At 44.2% G+C, this 20,480-nt stretch overlaps 1 protein-coding gene across 1 annotated transcript in view; it reads left to right on the plus strand.

Moving 5' to 3' along the window:
* LOC144179145 (transducin beta-like protein 3) overlaps positions 1–18,862 on the plus strand; it is a 51,558-nt gene extending 32,696 nt beyond the window's left edge. Inside the window, exons 14-22 of the mRNA XM_077707383.1 lie at positions 2,258–2,326; positions 3,907–3,977; positions 9,092–9,248; positions 10,399–10,457; positions 11,010–11,113; positions 13,433–13,504; positions 14,604–14,762; positions 16,201–16,294; positions 18,758–18,862. Coding sequence (XP_077563509.1) covers positions 2,258–2,326; positions 3,907–3,977; positions 9,092–9,248; positions 10,399–10,457; positions 11,010–11,113; positions 13,433–13,504; positions 14,604–14,762; positions 16,201–16,294; positions 18,758–18,818 — 846 coding nt within the window. The 3' untranslated portion in view covers positions 18,819–18,862. The remainder of the gene's footprint in view (positions 1–2,257; positions 2,327–3,906; positions 3,978–9,091; positions 9,249–10,398; positions 10,458–11,009; positions 11,114–13,432; positions 13,505–14,603; positions 14,763–16,200; positions 16,295–18,757) is intronic.
* Positions 18,863–20,480: the final 1,618 nt, after the last annotated feature.

The following is a 20,480-nucleotide window of genomic DNA, read 5'->3' on the forward strand; positions in this document are numbered from 1 at the left end:
GCATCTTGGGATTGTAGCCACCCATTCATTTCGCAGAGACGTCGCATAATGCTCGCGGAGAAAAGTTGTCACCTTGTTCTTCAGTTCCAGTTGCGCAGCAAGGCGCCAACAAAACGAGGTCTTCCCAGCATTGCGCACTGAGAGCTGCCCCTTCAGCTTACGCCAGTTGCTTGAACACTTTTTGGCAACACTGAACTGGCCGTAGTCGAGCGCGTTGCCATTGGCTTCAGCGTGCTATATGATGTTTCTTTTAAATGCTGCGGTTAACTGGCACCAAGTGCCTGAACGTATCTGGAGTGAGAAAAAAGTATCACGCACACGCTCATTAATAGTGAGAAAAGCAACAGGAAAAAAAGATGGCAGGGCGTCTGATTGACATTGGTGGCGATGGTGCCTTTGCGGTTTGGATGGGCTCTATGGGATGCCTGGTTGCTACATGACAAATGATATTATGCCAATGACCGCTGTATAGGTTGAGGGGTGACTTTTCGGCAAATTTTTTGGTAAGAAATCTCAACCTATATTCCAACTTATACAGTACCTTCTGGAGTCGCAAGTAACGACAGTGAGTAAAGAACAGTCTGTTTCTAAAGAATTGTTTCTTTGGAGTGCGGTGAGTATCCCGTGCCATTAAGGTCCCAGTTTAGCTGTTTGAAAGGCAGGCCAACTTAATTAATAGACCTGTTTGCCAGACAGGCCTGCAACTTCAAAGCCATTAGGCATCTGCCAGTGCTGAAGTAGCTGGATTGATCGTGGCACGGTTGATGAACTAGTGTCCATGTCACACTCCAGCTGTTGTTGCATGGGCCGTTTTCTCATGTTTCCAGGGATTTCAGTACATCCATTGCTGTGCGCATACTAAGAGGGAAATGTCAGTCTGGTAGTCATTTTTGTTTTTTACCCTTCACATATTCGTGTCTCAGCATGCCTATAGTTAGTGCACTAAATGTGAAATTGCGGGACTAGTTTCCAACTTTGCCGTTTCATTGGTGTAGCAACACCAGGTTTGGATATGTGAGTAAACATGATACAGTTAATTCACTTAGCAAATGAGAAGAATAGCAAATATGGCTCATTTCCCAAAAAATTGTAATTTTCTCAATTCACTTCGGCCGCAAAAGTCGGAATATAGGTCAAACTGGAATATTGATCGACCCCTATATCTTGTGGCCAAGAAATCAGGAAAAAAAATTACATACACATTATCACTTTATTGAGGCTATAAGCTCTTGTTGTGCCTGTCTGAAATCGTATTGGACGAGTGCTTCTGCCTGGCTGTCTCCCTCGTAGCAAGTCGTTCAGGGAGTTTCGTATGGAGCACTTCTTAAACACTAACAAGACCATGACATCACAAAGTGAGCATCAAGCGTAGGACACCCACGTGCAGGCCGTCCTGAGAACCGATCTGTATAGGCGGCCAGCAGGTGTCTTGGGGTTGTCTGCAGCCATTCATTCACAGAGATGTCTCACAGTGTTTGCGAACAAAAGTTTCCACCTTGTCCTTCAGTTCCAGGTGCAGAGTGCTGCGCCTATGAAACAATGTCTTCACAACGTTGCATTCCAGGAGCTGCAGCTTACACCAGTGGCATGCACTCCTTTCGGTGACACCAAACTGGCGCTAGTCAGACATGTTGCCGTTGGCTTGGGCATACTATATCACATGTCTTTTAAATGCTGTGGTGAACTGGCACTAAGTGCCTAAACTTACCATGAGCAAGAAGAAAATAGCACGCACACACTCGCTGACAGCAGGAGAAGCAACACGCACACAAAAAAAACAAAAACAATGGCAGCGTAACCGAATGATATCAGTGGTGATGGTGCCCTTGCGGTTTGGGGTGCCCAACGGTCTGGCTGGTTGCAGATGACAACTAAGATTATGCCTATGACTGGTATATAGGTTGAAAGGTGACTTTTGGCAAATTTTTTGGTTAAAAATCTCGACCGATATTCTGACTTATGCGGTACTGCATGCTCAACTTGCACTCCCTATATCCTATGGTTTGTCTCATTTTTATGTGGCTGGTGGGCCTGCATGTCTCGATCTTTATTTCTTCTTTCCTGCTTTCCTTTTTCTTCTCAGAAAAAGCTTGAGAAGAAGGCAACCACCATTTTATGTACTACTCAAAAGAACAAGTTTCAGAAGGATAAGGCACATTCCCGGTTAAATACAGTTTCAACAAAGACTACTTGACGTAAAGCTTGTTAAGCCTATAACCTCACTGAGGTGTGGGAATTCATCCTCTTGTCTTCCCAGGTGGTGGCAACCTCCTCTGCAGACACCACAATCAAGTTGTGGTCACTTTCGGACTTCTCCTGTGTCAAGGTATGGGCACATCAAACTCCATAGCTTAGCATCTAATTTCGCTCGAATATGGGACTTTGGTTTTTCTGTCTAAACGATGGTAAACACCGAAACTAAGTAATTGTTCAAGCATTAGTGGTGGGGGGACACCATGCTAATAACAATACAGTTCTATATCATAGCAATAAATTTCGAGATCATGTGCTCTTCACTCAAGGCGTTACTTTACAAGAATATGAACTAAGTCGTATGCATAATTTCTGGCAAAGAAATAACTATGAAAATAATTCGCCAAGTTCTGCCAGAAATCGATACCAAAAATATAGAACTCGGCCCTTAAATTGTCCCAATGTGTAAACTTTAAAACCTTTGGCATGAAGAAATGGCATGACGTGTTGCATAACTTAACTTTCAGCATCGTGGACAAAAACTGAGTGCTTATTTAGGCTGATCATGTAAGAATACGCCGAATGCAAGAATCTCGAACGTATAAGCAAGAAATTATAAAACTGACCTTGACAGAATCGTGTACTCACAACGAAAAATACTTCTTTCTGCAGGTTGTGATTGCCTTTTGTTCTGTAGTTTCTGTTATGTTATATAACACAAGAAGTTGAAGCTAGATAAACATGCTTGGTAAAGATGGTAAATTATGGAAGGGTAATCTTGGGTTTGTGATTCAAAATTTGTTTGAAAAGCACATAATTACTTTTAACGAAATGTAGTAGAACTTCTGAGGATATGCTTTTCATCAGGGGAAAATGCTACCAGGAAAAAAAGAAGAAAGAAACTGAAGTTCACAAGATTTTTATTTATTCAGTAGCAAACAGCTCTAAAAAACTTAAGTCCAAGCTCAAAATGCTCTCAAGCTACAAAAGCTCGCATCGAGCGTTTATAAAGGCTGTGCCTTGGAAGAACCAGTGCTGTGTCTTGTTCGTGGACAGAATGGTTAGGAACAGCCCATATATAAGCCCTCCATAAATAAGGTGCATAGCGTAGTCAGTGGGAATAGAATGTGTGACCTGGCTGCTGAAACGTGAAACATGGGGAGGATTTAGCGAAACTCGCCAATGAACTGCCAGTGACCTCCTGGGCTCAATTTGCTGACTGCTGTCCAAACTAAAGTCAGTGACGGCCTCTTTGAAACATCAAAATATTAACCGTGGACAGGAACAAATTCCAAGATTTTGGGTGTCGCTGAACACGTGTAGTGTTTGTGTAGGTTGGCATGATTCTGAATAACATGTAGTCTAATTGCTGGCCAATTCAAAAGTCGTTACCAACATGGAGAAGCGAATTTACATTCCAAAACTCATGTCTCAGACTGCATTACTCAGGGCAGGACGTTCTTAAAAGTGTGCAGAAAGCTTTGAAATGAGTATTTGAATGTTGACAGTGGGTTGTCCACACCCAGTGGATTTTGTGGCAGGAAAGGTAAATTAGCTTTAGTCGCGAATTCTTTTGGGGCTTTGTGTGTTTCTGTATACAGTTGGTGAATGTAGCCGAAATACTGCGTAGAAATCATTACATGCTGTGCAGATCGAGCTGCAGTGAATGGCCGAGTTTGTTCTTATCTCTTTCTTTCTCTTCTGAATTTTCAGACGTTCGAAGGTCATGAGTGTTCGGTGCTGAAGGTCGTCTTTCTTACTCATGGAATGCAGCTTCTTTCAAGGTAGGAAGCAGCGGTCTGGGGAAGTGTTACGTGTTTTTAGAGGCCATAAGCAAAGGCACGGCCTTGCTGATGTGATGCTTACACACATTTCGTAATTGATCTGGTCTGCGTAGTTGCATGGATGTGTGCATGGGTGTGCGCAAACATTGACAATGGGCCTGATGAAATGGTTAGGAATGGCTGAATGCAAGTTTTCTGAAAAACCAAGCCCTTCTTAAGCTCTTGCTATGGGAATGTGTTGTCTCAGAGAGCAGCCTTGTAAATCTCTTGGGCTGTTAAGGGGGGACGCGGCTTTCAACTTCGGAAAAATGACCAAAACATCGTTTTTTTGAAACCCACATATTCGGCTTCTATGTTTCCTATTCTATGCGTCTGCAAAGTTTTTAGGCTGAAAAGCGTCGCAAAGTGGCATAAAAAAATACTTTTGTCAGGCGCGGTGACAAACTATCAGCGCAAAAGGGCGAAAAAAACGGCAATTTTCGGAGCGCTCTATCTCCGCAACGGTGCCACCGGGCGCGGCCATTTTGATATGGTTAGATCGGCCGAGCGATCGTCTTTCCGGTTCCGCTCGTCTCTTTTATCTTCGTTCATTCACAAATGCACAAACGGCAGAAAAGAAACGACACACAAACGAAGCTAGAAATAGATGCTGAAGCGCTATTGGTCCTCCGGTCGGGGCGCAGAACAACGACCCTCCTGATTGGATGTCACGGGCGCAACGCAAGATGGCGGCCGCCTAAGCTGCGTAGCGAGCGGTTCGAGTTCATTTTTGCCGCTTCGCTCGGCCGAGTTTCTGTTCAATCTATGGTATTCAACATGGACGTTATCGCGGTGGGAATGCCGGAGATAACGAGCCAGATTACGGGAAGTTGTGTGGCTCGAAAGGAGGAGGTCATCGAACGCTTCGTGGTGCGCGTGACTCTACCGTCGCCAGACCCCGGAGGGTGACGCGGTGTGCGCGCTTGCGATAGCGGTTCGTGAAGTGAACTTTTAGTCGGGTTTGCGATGTTTACACGCTTAGTTATTGTTGTGTTTTGACTGTGGGCTCGCTAGCCTTGAGAAAGAAACGGTCGACGCGTCAAACGCTGCGGCGTGCACGGCATAAGCCGACGCGCATTGGAGCATCACATGACTGGGCAACCGGTTACGATTGAACGCCAGTAGTTGTAATTAATGCCTGCGACGTTAGATTTAATCCTAAAAGCGACCTGACCAGCCATATCAGGTATAATCAAAGTTCGATATGTCGCGGTAAGCGTGCGCTGCAATGCGCGCGAGCCATATCGCCTTTCTTGCGCAACGTTTCCCGTGCACTTGTAATTTTCAGCAAACAGGTTTGAGTTAGTAATATAGGAATAAAAATATGTTCTCTGCATTAAAAATGTACGTTATTGTCGCAGCATTTAACAGTGATTTTTTAGTGAAATTATTGATACCATTGCTTAGGGCATACTGGCTTTGCTGCGAGAAATATTGGATGCCTTGAATGTCAAAAGTAGTAAAAAAATATGCTCTTGCATTGAAGTTGGGAGTTACGCAGAATACTCTACGAAGCTTCAAAGTAGCTCATTTTCATCCTTGTGGTATGCAAACTTTTGGCAATGAACACCTGCACGTATGAGTACTAAGTTGCTGTACCAGGCAAGATGATAAAACAAAAAAAAAAGCCAGAAATGTTCAAATTTAAGTAAAAAAAATGCTTAACTTGTTGCCATGGTGACAACACTGCAAAAGGAGGCTGTTCAGTGTAATACAGCCAACCAGCTAACCTACTTTGCATTGAAAGCCCATTGAAACCCATCTCCCCCTTCGTTTGGTCTGCAAAGTGGGGTATGTACTCTTCACAGAGGAGCTGAAAATGATGTTTTCTGGAAAGAGAAAGGCTGTAAAAAGCACTCCAATTTCAAGGCAAGGCATTCCAGAAGCCCCATGTTCAAAAGGACATGAAAGGCTACAACCGTGACGACTTTTGATAAGTGAAACCTATGTTGCAACTTCGGAAGCCGTTTTCTCAAAACAGTTTTTTTTGCCACCTGTGTCGCTTGTACCAGGGATTTCTTTGTAACCGCTGGGTCTATTTTGATTCCGTTTCTTGCATTACATTTCTTGATGAACAGTTCAGGTCGTGACACTCTTGGTTTTCCAGATTTGTTTTTTGTGATTTTTTTATTCAAATAATCGTTCACAGTCAACATGCCTATTGCATTAACCTCTAAAAAAAGGAAAACTAAAAAACATTGTGTTGTAAAAAAAAAAATTCTAAAACTGTCACGACCTCGTCCATTCATTTGGGAATGCAAAGCACTTCAAACAAGTTTTCTATCATGTTTTATAAGCCGCTCAAGCTCGGTACAAGCGGAACAGAAAGAAAATTTAATACATAAAAAAGTTTTCAAAATATTAGTTTGAAATTTTTATGGTGTTATCACTGAAGCATTTCCAGTTGCTGTGCCAATTTTCATCAAAATCCACAAAGAAATAAAAAAGTTGATTTTGAAAGCCACGTCCCCCCTTGAATTCAAGCCTTCGTCCCCTAGCCTCTATTCGCCCCGAGCGCGAACACAGTCGGCCCCTGGCGGCGGCGGGACGAACCGCTCCTAGTGTGGATGGCGCTCTTGCGTCGTCTGCTTTTTCACGTTGCGTGCGGCGCAAGACGCGTGCTGCACCTGACAAAACAACCAATATGTGTGCTCGTTTGGCAGTAAGCAATGACATAGTTACCTCTGCTTGCGCATTTCATCTAGAAACGCAATAATCAGCGGCCGTTGCGGGTTAATGCGCTGATTTAATTCCACGAAACATCTCCGCCCTGGTCACCGCTTGAGTGTGAAACGTGTTATAAACATTGCTTCCACACATTGCGCCTTTCTTATTGTTGACTGCAGTCGTCTGCCGTTTCGGGAACGTCGAAGGGTGCTTTTTGAAGGTGGCGTGGAGATTATTTAAAGGATAAAAGTTTAGTACGCGAAACGGGTAAGAAGCGACAAGACCTGTGCATACGCGTGCAAATTCCGCACCCTTGTAAAATTGCGCTGTGTCCTTATAGAAAGAAGAAAGCTACAAAAACATTTACACTGCCCACGACCCGTGCGCTACCGCCCATACATTACCGGACACGTATTTTACACCCGCAAGCGCCTGTGTGATCGTGTCCTTCCCGTACCTTTTCTAAAATAAATACCATTTTTGGACAGTCGTTGTTTATACTGAGGAGGAGGAATAAACATTTATTCAACTGTATCGAGTTGCTAATTTTACGTATTATTTAAATTACGTTTCTATGGATGCGCAAGAGTATTTAGGGGGGATTTTTCGGTAAAATTGAGCAGTTGTGAGTTTGCGTCTGTCATGTGGCATTTCGTGTGTCATTTTCATATATATCATTGTCAAATCCGACATGAATCACCTTGTCCAGAAACGTGACACTCGGCATAACCAAATGCCTAATATGGTCACGTCTTAACCTCTTAAGGTGGACCTAAGTTTAAAGAAAGAGGAGTGTGTGCCGTGACTCGCTGTTTTTTTTTTTTTTTTTTTTCCCACGATGCTTGCTTTCAATACAACTTTGAAAAAGTCGAGCCACAATTCCTGGACAATCCCCGACCAAAGCGGGGTTAATCAGTTTTGAGAATACGTACTGCTTTTTCACCGCTACAGAACACGACGCCTAGTGTAGTTAGGACCCCCCCCCCCCCTTCCTTCCCGAAAAAAAAAAAAAACGAAATGCACAGAATTTCATTTTTTAACCAATCCTCAAGAATTAAATGCCAAGACAAAGGCGATATTCACTTTACAAAACAAGGTAGTTACCGGGAACCCGTTGCGCTGATTCGCAACGAGAAATAAAAAGGAAATGTTTTACTACATCTGCAACAGCGCAACTTCATTTATTGCCATCTTTAGGGTTCGTAAGCGACCTTATACGCAAGAGTGCAAACACATCTCGCTGTTGCAGGCACCTGTTAGATTTTAAAAGGAACGCAAATGGTCAACAGAGCAGCCGTAACAGAAAATTTGTGCTCACTGTGAGGTCCCAAAAGCTTGGTTTGCACACTGTAAACCTGCTTGTCACTTTGCGAAAACCTAGCTAAACATGAGATGTTGATTGTACTGCGTGCGTTGACAATTCAATTCGCAAGTTCACTTGCGACGAAAGCCTTAAATAAGTGATATGAAACCGTTATTCATCAAACCTTCCTTCAGAGTCGCTAAAATTTCATTGAAAAGACCCGTTAGAGCGGTTACATTTACATATCTGCGCTGATCAAAATTCAGTAATTTCATGTTACCTTTTGAACACACAAAATATATCGCAAGCTCTTAGAAAGAATTTCGGGGCAGTCAAGTAGTGTTACCATTCCAGGGCATCCCACAAATGCAAGAATGCGTCATGCTACCAGTGAAAGCGATTGAGATTGCTGTTGTAAACTGAATTTCAGAGATCGAGGCTTCCTGATTTGTTTCTATTTATTTATTATTATTTGTTTCTTCCTGATTTGTTTCGATTGAAGGCTCATAGCCATAGTCTGGAAAGATCGAGCTTGCTACGAACCACAGCGTACAAGTTTATTGCCACAATTACGGCCATTCTGATATTCCCGATGAGTCGTCGCTTTTTTGACGTAGTAATGAAAACTGACTGCCGCTTCCATGCTATACATTGAACGTTGAGGAACCGAACTACAGCATACCACTCTTGTTTGCACCTTTCGTGCGCACATACGGCGGGAAAAAGGCACGAAGCGCGCCCACAGTGTGCATTCTTACGGGCCGCTCAGCGGAGCATCCACACTAGCAGCGCGACGCTGTCGCCACCTACATGTCGAGCTCGCGGCGAATATGACTTTTGTCTGTATACACACCACGTTGTAGGTGCAGCTAAAGATACTTAGTGTGACTTTGCTACTTAGGCACCTTGTTGTAGCGGAGGCACTTTGGTGAAAGTCAAAGAGGAATATCTTTCGCGTACAGAGGCTGATAAACACCAGGGCACTTTCATGCCATTGAAATTTATTGGGGAAATCTGTACACAGAGCATGTGCATCCTTAGTCACGATGTTGCTTTGACTCGTAAAATCTAGAAATTGGCTGAACTTGTTGGATTGGCATTCCAGTGGTGCGGATGGCAACCTGAAGCTGTGGAACGTGAATGCCAACGAGTGCGTCCAGACCCTGGATGAACACGAGGACAAGGCCTGGGCACTGGTCGTCAACTCGGACGAGTCCCTGCTGGTCACAGGCGCGGCCGACTCCACCATCTTGGTGTGGAAGGTGAGGGCGCCCAAGCCTCGCGTGTCACTCACACCTGTTGCGGTTGCCACAGTGACCGCTTTTATTTGTAGTAGCGGCAAAAGACCAAGTCACGAGTGTGCGAGATTTCAGTGCATATCTGGGATCTCAAGGGCGTTGACTCCTAGCCCAGATGCGGCTTGGCTTCGGTGCCTAAAACCCTGACTTGAACTTTTTGACTGCATCGCTTGCAACTACTTTGTCCCTGGGCATCATCGCACACGGCAGACATTACATAAGTTGCTGTTGCTTATACAAAATGGCCACTTGCTCAAAACAACAGCCACTGAGTTCTGGATCTCGTCCCTCAGTTGCCACCATCAACTGCTCTGCCGTTGCCGCCCAAGCGTCATTGTCTGTATTAATATTCCTTGTGACATTGTCTGGTCACTCCTCCTGTACATACTCTTGCTTCATGGTTTCGGGCGATGCGCATGTGTTTGCTTAGTTAGGTGTGTTCGGAAAGAGTGATTTCAAAGTGGTGTTCTAAAAAGAAAATGAGCAGAAAGCGTAGGTAATGGACCTTTTCCACAACCTTTATCTGTGCGTGTGCTTGCAGGTGACGCCATTACTTTTGGTGGCTCGCTCTTGTCGTAATTGCCGCTTCTGATGGATGCCTTGGGCATGCTGGGATGAACTTCAAGCAGGTGCTGGTTAGCATTCGGTGGCCACTGCCAAGGAACTATGTCATTGCACGGCCAATAATTGGCATTGGGAAATGTGCTAAACTTCATCAACAGCCCACCCAAAGAGCGGCCTTTGTGCATGACGTTAAGAAAGCGAATTGTAGTGTGCAAGTTTCTGCAAGTCTGCAAGTTTCTGAGCGATCACTACGGGCACGCCGTGCAATTAGCAGTTTAGGGCGAGTACATCGCCGCAGTCGTGGTTGAATGAGCCACTAATAGGGATTTTCAGATTGGTGCTGCTAGCGGTGTTCTTGGAGTGGAAAAGGTCTATTATAGAACTCAAGACTATAACTTAGTACCACAGAAACTATTTAGAATGCTCAGATGATTGAGGAGTTTGTTTCTCAACATCCAACAGCAGGTTTGTGATTGTGTATCTGGTAGCATCTTGGCAAGGCCTTAAGGTGTGCAGCCTTTCATTACCAGGATCCCACGTGCTTTTGCAGGACTGCACCTCAGAAGAGAGGCAAGAAGCTTTGGCCAAGGAGGAAGCCCTGATTCTCCAGTAAGTGGAAAGCATGTCGGTTTGCAGTCGTGCAGTCGTGGTCGTGTTTTACTTCTTGAGAAAAGGGACATGCAGGGCTAATCTTCGTGAGCTACTTGTCCCTATCAGCTTGCAGCGCATTGAAGTCAGGAGTTGAATAGAAGCCTATGTAGTTGGGAACAGATTTGATAACAGTTAAAATGGAACAAGGCTTCCATGCCGGGGTGGAAATGTCCTTTGAATTTATTAAATTTCTATGGTTGGCATCCACTTCAATTATTATTGCTGAGCGCACTAAAGGCAAATATTATTGTGGCATGTCTTTGCGCCTAATCAAAAATTATGGAAGCATAGGATATATTACAGAAAGGAAGCATGAGGATCAATGCACACTTAAGGAGCTGCAGCGCAGCATTAAAGTAAAGTGAGCAAGTGTGGAGACACGAAACCAACTCGGGGGCTTGGAATTTCAGTTTCTGGTGTTCTGGTTTATGTTAAAATGAGCGCTCATTCTGTTTAAGAAGGTCCAGTAAATGTCAGCCACGTTTCCTTTTATCTTCATTCCTTCTACAGAGAGCAGCAGCTGAGCAACTTGCTCAAGGAAAAGCAGTGGACAAAGGCCTTGCAGCTTGCACTCCGACTGGAGCATCCATTTAGAGCACTCAACATCATCAAAGGTACGTAACTGCCTTATACAAAAAAAAAAAAAAAGAGAGATAATCTTGGGCCATCTCCATTTACATGAAACCTAAGGAGGGGTGAAGCATGCAGTGTATAAGTGCATTCAAAGATTGTAATTCTCTCTCTCGCCACATGGCGCGTGCTGATTTGGCGCTGGAGAAGTGCGGGTGGGAGGAGCAATTGCGCGCTTGCTGAGGCGGTGGCGCCCTCTCTTGCATTGAACCGGATTTAAGCAATTAAATGAGATACAGACTGGCCGTAAGTTGTCTTCGTGTTACACGCTGCAGCACACTAAGCAGTATGCTTTACAGGAGAAAACCTGCGTTGCAAAACCAATTTCGACACAAAATTTAACAAATTTTTGTTAATAATGCAATTAAATCCTGATTATTCCTGTATCCTAAATTAGCTTATATCATGTTAGTTTATTTTGAACTGGTTTTATCCATTATACACTTGTTTTTTTTTTTTTTGAGTATCATTTGGCCACTTGATTTACCATGACGACATGAGATGACAACATGAGATGACAACGTGAGATGTCAACAGGAGATGCCGACAGCCCACGCCCTTAAGGTACTTCGTCCCTAAAACTGCATACTTCTGGGAACGAGACTGGTAACTTCAGTAAAACCAACAGGCTTGCAACAAATTCAGCCATTTTGCCAAGGTCACCCAGTTGTGCAGGGGTGAGACAGCTGCGCATATTGCGCCTTTTTGATGCAATTCCATTTTTCTGCGCCAAGCTGCTCCGAAACCATGAAAATTGCGAAAATTGCGCCAAACTGCTCCAAAGGAGCCTGAAAGGCACGGATTTTGATGCTCATGTCAGTTCCGGTGGGGACGAAAGCCTCCCGCATCCCAGTGACCGCTTTTATTGGCGGTCAATTGCAAACACAGAAATGGCAAAAATAGAAAGACTGAAGAAATGAAGCAAACGATACCTTCTAAAACACAATTGGCTTTCTGTCCGGGTTCGCTGAAACGGCCTTCCCGATTAGGCATCGCTGTGGCTACAAACATGGCCGCCGCCTGATCTGCCTGCTACTGGCTACTTCACGTGCTCACTGTGCATCGCCGATATCTTCCCTGGTTTATTTTACGCTGCGGCGCCGCGACCTCTCCAGGCAGCGCCCAATAGCTGCAGGACTGCATGGTTGCCGTAGCACGCGACTAATAACACTTGATGTATGCGAAGTGAAATTTAATGCCCAAAACTAGGTGGCTAAACAGTAACGCTACTCAAATGATCACCGGGTGGACGTGCGCCCCACGGACTGCAACGGGTAAGCACGCGACCGTTAGCTCGAAGTTGCTCAACTGTTGCCGTGACTACACTCGTTCGTACAACGCAGCCTGAGATTACAAAAATAATAATTTTAGCATTGAAACAGTAAAAAAACACGCCACAATTGCAGAGCCCTCAAATTTGATAATGTTAACGGCAGTTTTGTTGTCAGTGTTGCGTACAGCCACAACACAATCTCACCAGTTAGGAAAAAGGTAGTGCAATTAGAACTTTGTGATACTCTTTAAAAATTCTTTCGCGTAAGGCTGTTTCAGTGTACGTGTATTCAAAACTGATTGGAATGTGTACTTGACCCTTCAAATTGCTGAAATTGTGATTTTTTAAGCTCACAAGACAATGTATTAAATGTCCCTACCTGCTCCAAATCAAGCTTCTTCTGCTCCAAAATCCAAATTTTGCTGCTCCGAAAACTGCTCCCAAATCTCTTTGGGCTGTCTCACCCCTGGTTGTGCCGAGTGTATCAATTGACGATAAGAAACATGAAGTGGATCACTGAAGTAGTAGCTATTGATATTTAATAAACAATAAGTTATTGGCGCAGACAAAAGTGGGCATTTTACGAAATTTCGATTACACAGCTTGCTCGAAGACAACTTCTGGTTCGTAAAAAACCTCTGTCACTCCAGTTGGATGGGGCACCTGTTAGTTGATGACTTTTGAGACTTCCTGTTGTGGCAGTTGTTGATGTTTGAACAGTGAGATCCAGCTTCAGTTGGAAATTAGATACCTTTGCACACAAGAGATCTCCAACTGTAGAGGAGAAAATTGGCGTTGACAATTTTTATACAAAATGGTCTCCTAGGGCAGTAAAAGTCTTTGTGAGGTAAACGGTCTTTCTGTGTGGGATGAGTTTACCATGATGGGCCTTCTTGCGCAGCGGTGTTCCTAGCTGGGATTTAGATGCGGGGCTGATTGGCTACCCTAGGAAACTGACAGCCAAGAAATCCAAACAGTGCCCGTTTTGCCTTGCTATGACACTTGTCTCCTCACCCTTCTGCCTTTCCAGAGATACTTCTCGAGGACGACAATGAGGACAAGATGACGAAAGCCTTGTCACCACTCAGGGAGGATCAAATTGGTGAGCCGTTAGTGTGACACCAAAGGCTGAAGTGCGATTTGTTGTGCAGAGTTTGGAAACTTGTACAGCTCTGGTAAAGCACTTTGGTTGCAGTCTTTGAGCAGGCAGGGTTTGGCAACATGTGTGTAGCTACCGAGTGTGGACCAACGTTAGGAATAAGTGGCACCCCCTAGTCCGAATGTTTGTGCCAGTGCTACAGGGTGAAATAAAACTACAGGGTGAAATAAAACAGAATATTTACACGGACCATGAGAAATAAACCAGGCCATCTCCACTAACGTGAAACCTGGGGAGGGCCGAAGCATGCAGCATGTAAGTGTATTCTTGGCGCCTTGGCATTTTTGCCAACGGAAATGAAACTTTTGGGGGGTAGAGGTATACAGCTTTGCTGTAAAAGTCTCTTGTCTTTGTCTTTGAAGCACGAAGCTCTCTCGCCCGAGGCATAAACGAGTGTCACGGTATTTTTTTAGTACGCGTTACGAAGCGCTCCAGCGCGAGGCGTAAACGAGTGTCCTGGTGTTTTTTTAGTACGTGTTATGTTCTAGCGTGAGGTGTAAACAAGTTCTTCGGTGCTTTAGTACCGTGACTACATGAGACTACGCTTACGACGACGACATGAGACGCCAATAGCCCCAGCCCCTGAGGGGCTTCACCCCTAAAAGAAACTGTCGGATGAAGTGCTGTTCCTATGGTTCCTGTTTCGCGGTCCGCGTAACTGTCCTGTTTCATTATACCTTGTAGCACTGGAGGGAACATTGCAAAATGCACCAACTAGCCTGAAGTCTAGAATTGTGGTCAATAATTTTGAGTTCAACGCAGTGCTTTGTCCAGTGGTTCCTATTGAGCGGTCTGTGTAAGCTGCCCTCTTTTATTGAACCTTGTAGCACTGGTGCGAACATTCTGAAATGCATTCACTCGCCCAAACTTTGGTGATACTGCCTTAGTGTTGGCACATGCTCACCCACGATAGGAAATGGTACAGTGCCTACATTTTTGGCAGTTGGACGATTGAGTGAGTTGGAAAAAGAAAGCGTTAAACAGAGGACTGGTAATTTGCGTCTCTAAAGACCTAAGTGGCGCACGCCTTCTGCCCGTGCAGACCTGCTGCTCAAGTTTGCATCCACCTGGAACACCAACAGCAAGCACAGTGCCGCCGCACAGGCCGTGCTCAACGTCGTGCTCAGGTCACACTCCCCCAAGCAACTGCTTGGGATGCCAGGAAGCCGGGCGGCTGTCGAAGCTTTCATCCCCTACACAGGTGTGTTCTCATCCCCTTCCCTGCTGTGGGGTCGGCTTTGTTTTTTTTAGGTGTTTTTAGGTGTTACATGCCCCGCGGCCGCCTAACAGGAGTTCTGCCTCTACCCCTGGCATTGCGCTCAGGCTCTGCAGGGTGTTTGAGTGAGGTGTGCTTTGTAGTAATTACACCCGTAGCTGTTCAGGAGCCTCCAGTGCTCTGTTCCAACGCAAATACGTGGGGAGTGCTGCCCTGTGACACTCTTAGTTGTGTGCCAAGGAGGGGGTTATGAAGTGAAAATGGGAGCCGACTTAGCAAGCATAAATCCCTCACTGTGTAATGCTCTGGCGAAACTTCAAACAACTTTTTGTAAATACAGGGCTCTGTTCAGAAAAAAGCACAAAGATGTGGCTTTGCTAAATAGTTCACAATGCCACGTGCGATTGCAGCTCCTAAGGTACGCCTTTGCAGCGTGCAAAAAAAACTTGGTGTCCGACACTGGCTGGAAGAAATTCACTGCGAGCGGCACGTCTCGCTCTGCTGGTTGTGTGGAAGGGATTCAAAGGTACCACATGATGGATAGCTTCAAGTTCTTGCTTGGCAGTTTAATGTGTATTCTGTAGCCTTTCCCCGAGTAGGTTCCCGGTCTTTATTGCGAACAAGCTAACTCTGTGCAGTGAAAAAAAAAAAGAAGAAGAAGCATTAAGGTGTGTTCTAGAGCCTCATTTACTGGCACTCCCTTTTGCAATTTCAATGGCCCATGGTTGTTGGTAGGCTTCATGTCAGTAAAACATAACAATGCATTGGGAGTAGTGAGTGAGAATAGCATGAGTGCTCATGTCAAAGGGGTATGTCATGGCTAATAATGTTCTCTACAAGTGCTGGTGGCCGGGGCTGTAGGTTCAGTCCAACTTTTCCCCCCCCCCCCCCTTCCCCTCTTCCCCTTCCTCCTCATCCTCCCCCTTGAAGGTCTCCACTTAATAAAAATAAAAACAATTGTAGTTTTTTTTTTTTTTAATCACTTTGGAATTTGGTCGACATTGTGTGCAAACCAAGCTAGGGAGGTTCCGGACGCAGCCTATTACAGTTCTGTTTTCCTTGCTGGGTGATGTCATGGCCGAAAGGACATGCTGGGAGAATTGTTAGAAAATCAGGCCCCTGGTACTGAAGGTGGTGTATACAAGTACTGGCTTCATTCCTGGAAGCATGTTCAGTGTTATGCCCTGCATCACGGTACTATTGCAGTGCTAGCGTTTTTTTTTAAATGCCCATGCATTCCATCAGAGGAATCCCATAGTTTGCAAGCAGTTTAGTCAGAGTGGCGAGAAAAGAGGGGACTTATCAGGAATTCACTGTACATAATGCATGCAGTGATGCGTTCCGGGGTGGCTACATGTGAATGGTAAATGTATGCTTTGCTGGGAGATGTGCAAGAAGCGTTTCTTTTTGCTTTCCCTTGCAGAGCGCCACTTTCAGCGGCTGAGCAGACTCAGGCAGCAGGCTATGTTCCTGGAGTACCTGTGGGGGAACATGAAGATAGCAGGCCACGACATGGGGTACGATGCTGATAAAGTGATCACGTTCACTCAGAGTGAGATTACGGGGGTAGCTGGGCCAGTCTGTGTGAGGCTAACCCGCCAGCCAAGGGTCCTTTCTTGCAGTTCAACGAGTTATTGCCAAGCCCTAGCATATGCATTGCCTTTGAATACGATGTACAGAGGGCAACACCCTTGTCTATGACACAGGTTTGGTCTTTATAGCCTTATCTTGCCTCGGCCGAAAAACATTTGAAGAAAACTATTGTGTCATTCTGAAGTATTGACCATATATTTTGACCTCAACGTTTTTTGTGGCAAGTTTGAGTCCGCAGTTTTGAGAGATAACCAGTTCAAGTTAAACTCAGTGTTATAGGCAAGGGTGTTGCGCACTGTACAGTACGCGGCAAATGAAACGCGAACACAAAAATATGAATCGGAACACGCAAATAGCTTTCCATACAAGTCAGAATGACGCATGGCTTGGTTACAAAAACAAAGTCCGGAAATGTGGCTTTCCGAATATACCAATAGCGCGCCATTATTAGACCTCAACAAGCAGCATTTTTCAATTTTTTTCTACTGGTTCATATTTTCGTGTTTCTGTTTCGTTTGCCGCGTATTGTACCTTGTCAAGTGCCAGCCAGTATGTTTGAATACGGACAAGCCACAAATGTATGCAAGTTGACCCCTGAAGTTAAGAGCCGCGTGAGGGCGGAACAAATATCTGAATATCGTATGCCCGTTATGCTGTGTTTGGTGATGACTACTCGTGAACCTTCTTTGATTGTGATTCAGAATAACTCTGCTCGTTTTATTCTCTCCAACTTTCATCGAACCACCAGTATATCATCTATGAAAGCTAGCCTCAATCTACCTGATTTAGTTACCCGTCGCCAAGTAAAACGACTTTGCTTATTCCACAAAATATTTTATAATCCCACATTAAGCAACAACCTAATTTCTTCACCAAACTACGTATCATCACGTTGTGCTCATGTCCACAAAGTTGCCATCCCTATGAGTCACATGCGTTCGTACGCATGTTCATTCATTCCACGAACATCATGCGACTGGAACAGCCTTCCGGCAGCAACTGCGACTATTGTAAACCATGATGCTTTCCGACCAGTTATTAATCCGATCAGTTAGTAATCAAAACCTCTCCAATAACTATGAATGATTACTAATTTTCTGTTGTGTTGGCTTGATCTTTCGCGTAAAAGCAATGTTGGCTTCTCCTTGTAGTTATCGACCATTTGTGCACAGAACTTGTGACCTTTTTTATGATGTGTTCTCGCGCAATTCCTCCTTTTTGTATGTATGCTTGACATGCACTGTAAGCTGTACTTGTTCGTGAATCTTAAAACCCACTCCACTTTATAATGCTTCGGCCCTGAGGGTACCTGTAAATTAATAAATAAATAAGATGACCTTGTTCGGTCATGGTTATTGGTCAGCCTGCACAAGTTTTGGAGAATAGATCTGTGCAGAAAAGCCGACACAGTAGGGAGTTTTAGTATACCATTACCGTGTTTACATTACCGTCTACCGTGCTTGCAGGAGTCAGGTGCGCATGCGCGAGACCTGCACAGGCCTTTACCATCGCCAGCGAGCTTCCTGAGCTGACCTCGCGTTTTGGTTACAGCAAATGCAGTGTGCACGGCACTCGGTGCTTGGTACAGCCGATAAAAGTAATCTTAAGTGATGCTGTTTGTTACGCTTTTCTCTTTAATGATGCTGAGGGGTACGACAAACGACTGCTTTTCCGGGATGGGCGACCAAAATGCCTGCCCCTACCCATACTTTAGATAGTTCAGATAAGTGTCTGTGGTCGCAAAGTGCTTTTATGCCTTCAGAATTGTGCTGGGCAAGGTAGCTATTGAGTAATTACTACAACATATACAACTCATTTCAGGCCGAAATATTTAGCACGAGCGTAAAGTCTAGTTTACCATGATTCCAACTTGGCTCAGTGGGTGGCGCCGCCAACATCATGCATCATGTTTTCTCTTTTGAAGCTCTACAGGGGATGGCTACAGTATTCTCAAAACAAATAATGTTATTGTGAACGCTTAATCCGAAATGTGAAGCAAATAGCTGGGAGCAACAAAATTATGCGTAATTTGTTTTGAGACTAACTCATCAGATGTCGCTAGCTGCACCATGGCAGCAAGAATACCTGAACCACAAATGGTGTGCCAAAACGTGACCTATTACCGTTTTTAGCGGTAAGTGGAAACCCCGGCCTCCGGTAACGTGGCAAATGGGGACGCAAACACGGTAACGATTTGCTAAAACTCCCTATGTCCAAGAGTCATCCATGCCTTATTGTCGAAATTTCATTGCTGAAGTGACTGACTTGCACTACTTGTTTGTTTTTATGAGCAAATGGTGCTGTAATTTTGTTTTGAGCGATTTCTCTGTGTTACAAAAAGCACTGGAAGCAAGAACTCTAGAATATGTGCGTTTTCTCTTTTCCAGGGAAAAAACGATGAAGAATGGTCAAGAAATCTCGTCATCACCTGCTGAAATCACTTCATAGGAAGTCGGAAGGTCTATAAATAAAATAGTGTCAAAACATAACAATTTTTTTTTCTTGGCTCAAGCGGTTGTCAACCTAGTAGAGCTAAGCGCTAAATTTATGGGGCTATTGCATACTTCAGAGCAAGAAATAATGTTTACTGCAGCGTAGTGGATATATTGTTACCTTTTAGAACTGCTGTTGCTTTATTTCTGCATACTGTAGTTAATCTCTTGACATTTGAAAATATTGTGTTCATCATATTTATCCCATAGCATTAACTGTCATATTAGGTTTTGTATGACCCCTGATGTTTCATCCCTTGCAGTATATATTTTTAAAATATTTATTGAGAAGAACAGCGATGAGCTATGAAGGTGTGAGAGTAAGTGGAATAAGAGAAAAACAAAAAGCAAGTGCAATAGGCCTGGTTTTCTTTTTTTTTTTTTTTTTCCTCGTGAAGTGTGCACTTTGGGCAATGTTTAGCTAGTCTTAGCGGGATGACTTAAAACATGAGAAAGCAATTGCAGCTCTTGTAGTTTCACAACGTTCTGCTGTAGCCATTCTTTTAAAGTCGTGTAAATGTCGCCCCATATTTATGTACGTATTAACGTGTTCGTAAGCAAGCCAGGGCTGTAAATCTGAAAATGGTGTGCAGAGATCACTATGCGTGCTATTTGACATGCCTTTTCACGCTACAAACATACTCGTGGTTTAACTGCCACGAAAAGGCCACCAATTTCTGAAAATTTTAAAGATGTCCAGTGCAAACAGACTAAACTTTTTTTTTTTTTTGCTAGATACTCACTGCACTGCTCTCTTTTGTGTTTTTTAGCAAATCAGTGCCACGTCTGTCAGTGGCGAAGCTAATATTCTGAGCACCCTCTCCTCTCTCTCGCATGTACACTATCCACCCCTTTTATTATAGAGACAAAGCTAAACTAAGTTCCTCTTCTGATTTGTTGTTCCAAAGGTAAAGCACGTGGAAGAGCAGCAGCTTCCAGCAGAATCGTGTGAAGTCGCGTGATTTACTGGTGCAGGGACCATGTTTTTTTCTACAACATAAGCAGAGCCCTTCCTGCACCATCTTTTCTGACACGATGGAACGAAAAAAAATGGTAGTTTTTATTTGCCTGTTCGTGGCAGTTCAAAACTGCTCTCGATATGGGAATTCTACGGGCAAATAAAATACAGCACTGCTCAGTAGTGCAGTCCGAAATGTCAAGTGAAAGAGGCCTAAAGTTACCAGCAAGGCACAACCTTGCACTGCAAGAGATCTATGCCTTTTTCTGAATCCAGCCATGTCCGTGGATACTTGAGGTCACAAATTCTTTAAAAACAGGATCAACACAAAGGGCCGAGAAATTAACGAAGCCTAAAAAAAGGTAGTCTACGTGCTGCAAGCTAGCTCGGCTTCTTTATTTCCTTTTTAGGGAGGAGGGAGAGAGAAGAGGAATGGCGTCGGAATGAACTAAAAGCAGATGGCATGTTGCAGCATTGTGTGAAGTTGGCTCACAGCCAAAGGGTTTCGTTAGAGCTAATTCACAGTAGATTTTCTGTTCACTGTGTTCACACGATTGTAGCCTTTGTGGAGTTCCAAATTACAATTAAGAATTAGCGAATCAAAACAAAGAGCTCCAGTAGCTGTTTTACCATCTATTTTGTATACAAGGTAAATATGTA

This window comes from Haemaphysalis longicornis, unplaced genomic scaffold (genome assembly GCF_048455015.1).
Source record: "Haemaphysalis longicornis isolate Haplotype H1 unplaced genomic scaffold, Haemaphysalis longicornis Haplotype H1 scaffold_4, whole genome shotgun sequence".
NCBI lineage: Eukaryota > Metazoa > Arthropoda > Arachnida > Ixodida > Ixodidae > Haemaphysalis > Haemaphysalis longicornis.